This window comes from Cyprinodon variegatus, unplaced genomic scaffold (assembly GCF_000732505.1).
Source record: "Cyprinodon variegatus isolate N-32 unplaced genomic scaffold, C_variegatus-1.0 Scaffold481, whole genome shotgun sequence".
NCBI classification, from domain to species: domain Eukaryota; kingdom Metazoa; phylum Chordata; class Actinopteri; order Cyprinodontiformes; family Cyprinodontidae; genus Cyprinodon; species Cyprinodon variegatus.
This window is the reverse complement of record NW_015150934.1, coordinates 963,648-967,322: the sequence shown is the minus strand read 5'-3', so window position 1 is coordinate 967,322 and position 3,675 is coordinate 963,648. Positions and strand designations below refer to the sequence as shown.

Genomic DNA, 3,675 nt, shown 5'->3' with positions numbered 1-3,675 from the left:
AGAAACTGACACCAGGACAACACTGAGTTTTCTCAAGATTTTTGGAGTTTTTAGCTTCTACAAGTCCAGAACTTCCATCTTTTCTGCAATCCCATATAATAGTATTTCTGATTCTGATTCTAATAGATCTTTTATTCATTTGTGCATCTTATTGTGAAGGGTCAGACCGGAAGTAGGTTTGCTGTGTGAATGTAGAGAGCTTTCTGGTAGCTCCATCTGACAGCTGGGTCAGGCTGTTCGGTCCCCCTCACAGCACCGTCCATGGACTGAGGAGACCTTGCCGCAGCGGGTGATAGAACCGGACCGAACAAGCTCCTTCCTCCCCGGTCCGTCCATGGACGAGCAGGCGGGCCCCGGAGTGTTCTTCGGCGGTGGTGGCTCGGGTTCGGGCGGCACCGGGAGCGTCAGAGCCCCTCAGCCCGGAGACGGAGAGGCGGCCCGGGCTCACTATAGCATCCCGGGTATCCTGCACTACCTGCAGCACGAGTGGGCTCGGTTCGAGGTGGAGAGGGCTCAGTGGGACGTGGAGCGGGCCGAGCTGCAGGTAAGTCCACGGTTCGGTTCGGATGTTAAATGACATAGCAGCGTCCGTTGGGTCGGTGGTTCCGGTCGGTCTGCGTGTGACTTTAGCCCGTGCGCCTGTGTTGGAAACAGGTGGACCTGCGTGATTACGTCACATTTTACCTGAGGGACAAAAAGCTTTAAGAACAACAGGAACAACCGCGGGTCTATTATCGGACAACGGCTGCTTCCCGGCATCAGACTCTGGGACCTGCGCATATGTCCGATAATAGGCGCATGATGGTTGTTTGCTTTCACAGTGAGCTGCTCTTCGGCTGTTAGCAGGGAATCCCCGCACTCTGCGCCCTGCACAGGCTGCAGATCCCAAATAAACTCTTTGCAGGATGCATCATCCCTGATGAATTCAGAAAAAAATACATACAGCGTTATTAGAGCACTAATTCTAGCAGAATAACCAGGGTTATCTTGGTTTGGAAAAATTATAATAAATCTAAATTTCTTCATGAGGAGCAGGATGACGACAATGATGTTGATGGTGATGATGATCCCTATGGGCTCCAAGAACTTCAGCTTCTCTGTCATCAAGAGAGCAGCAGCTGAAAGTATCAGTTTGTCCCACTGGTTAGACATGCAGTGAGGATGCTGGTCACCAGGAACATAAAAGCCTTTCAACTGCTGCAGCTGAGATGACTTTGTTTAGCTTTATTGTTCTGATGATTGGGGGTCAGTTTCCTCAGCAGATATATCCCATATTTTGGGTTGGAAAAAAGGAGCTATTTTTTAACATTGTTGAAGTCTTGGTGACAACATGCAAATGCCAAGGAGAGTAAAAGCAACCAAAGTCCAAAGAAAACCTACGAAGACTACTGAAAAGCTTGTAGAAATGTGGATATGGACCAGAAGGAGATTATTGGAAATGTTTTGATCATTAATTTAATCCAGATGGTTCTGATGTGTCAGAGTAAAGCTGATGCACGTCTGCTCTGTAGCTTCTGCTCCTTCTGTGTTAAATGTTATTGAAATAAAACATTAGTTTGTGTTTCTGCAGCTGTAAAATCACCTATAGCTGTTAGGATGTAGTACTGACCCAAAAAGAGGGGAAACCCAAACTGTCCTGATATCTCCATTAAAGCGTAGGCTTTAAAAGTCTGTTTTTGAATCTGAAATCTAACCCATTTCACCCTGATGGGAGCTGATTTCTGCAGGAAGGGTTGCTGATAACACCCCCTCATGCAGTGATGCTTGGTTAATGAGGCAGTTCTGCTGCACGGAGCCAGAGAGATGTTTGATCCGAGGAGCTGTCTGCTGTTCCCACATGCAGAACATCTGTAAATGGGTTCAATCTTTTCGGGTTTAGCTCCTCACTGTTTTTTTCCCCTCCATCTTTAAAAGTCTTGATAAAGCTGCTGTTTTCTGTGACATTAGTCCAGTGAGTCATCGACCGACTCTTTCCTTTCAGGGAATCACTTCCTGTGCAGCCTTTTTCCCTCAGCCAATCACAGACCAGCATCCTCTCTGTGTCTCAGCTGTTGGAGAGTTGTTGTTTTTTTTTTTTTTTCCATCTGAAATCTAATTTTATTTTCCATCGAGCCGAGCATGATTCGGTGTTCTGTTGAAGATCTGTTTGTTCTGCAGCGAAGCTTTCTCTGAGATGGACGTGTTCAGGGAGCAGGAAGATTATCAGTTTGGTTGCCACAGACAAAGAAAAGCATCTCAGGTGGAGGAGAGGCTGAAACCTCAAGATTCCTGCTTTCAGCTGCAAGATATGATAAAAATCTCCTTGACCTGATTGACCTGATGCTATGATGGAACCGGCTTGAGAAGCTTCTTTTTGCTTTATTTCTCATCCAAAAAAAATGAATAACTATTATGAATAAATAATTTCTTGATGGACAAAAGTTGATGAAAGAAAGGAAGGGAAATTCTTGCTGTTCAGGAAGAGGAAAGCAGAATAATTCCTCTCTGAATTTGTACTGAGATGTAATAGGACTTTGTGGCTGCAAATAGATCTACTTATAGAAAGTTTTCTGAGATATTAACTTAATTATATTTTCATTTTGATTCCACATATCTGGCAAATTTTTAAACTTTACTTTCAGAACTTGTCAATTTCAAAGCTTCCTTTTCCTTTAATATTAAACAATTAAGTTACGTTGTTGTTCCTGTGGCTTCTTTTAGCTGATTAGCTGCTGCTGTCCGAGGAGTTCCCTCTGATTCCTTAATTCTGATCTCACTCATTTATAATAACCAAGAATCTAAGGTAGAAGGTCTGAGCAAGGTAGGCATGAATCATTCTGGATCCACACCCTCAATCTACATCCCATCTGTCAGAACGCTCTGCCAGATTAAACGATGTTCCCAGTGTTAAAGCATTGCAGGAGGTTCCTATTAGAGCTGAAAAAATCCATTTGATTCATCAGTTACTGTAATCGTGAACTTATTTAGTAATCGATTAATCATTAGATTTAGAGAAACATTTTGCATTCAAGAGGAAAAAATTTTTCTGTCAATATGCTCTATGTAGAATTGCTCAAACTGCTTCAATTTCTGCAAAAGAAATTCTTAAAGGAACCTTTTGCTTTTCGATTATTAACCGATATATTTAAAACAATAATCAACAGATTAATTGATTAGCAAAATGCTTGTTAGTTGCAGCCATTGCTCTGATGTGGTTCTACCGTAGTTTGGTCTGAGGGCATAAAATTACGTATTACTGGAGGTAATCCTGACTAAATATCTAAACAGATTCAATTATCCCAGCCCTTTGCTCCAGTTTCCTGCTGATCTTTCACTTTTGTAGAAATCTTAGAAAACAGCAGCAATAATCCAATTTTGTTTGTTTAATTTAATCCAAAATAATAAATGTTTTCAAAACATTTCATCAGATTTTTTTTTTTTTTAAGCTGACAGCACAAAGTTTGAGCAACAGCAGAACTGGACCTTTTCCATTGATCTTACAGCATCAAAATAAACCCTCCACTCATGTAAAAATCACAACAGCGATTCCAATGGTTCTGGTTGAGTTGTATTGCTTTTAGCCTTAAAGAATAAAGATGCTTTCAATAAATGCATGGTTGTAAAGAAATTGCTATTTTGATTAAGCATAATCAGTAACTAGTGATGGTGAGATGAAGCCTCATGAGGCATTGAACC

General features: G+C 41.9%; 1 protein-coding gene across 1 annotated transcript in view; it reads left to right on the top strand.

Moving 5' to 3' along the window:
• Positions 1–219: 219 nt before the first annotated feature.
• LOC107094437 (striatin-like) overlaps positions 220–3,675 on the top strand; it is a 30,870-nt gene continuing 27,414 nt past the window's right edge. The window contains exon 1 of the mRNA XM_015390026.1: positions 220–544. Coding sequence (XP_015245512.1) covers positions 335–544 — 210 coding nt within the window. The 5' untranslated portion in view covers positions 220–334. The remainder of the gene's footprint in view (positions 545–3,675) is intronic.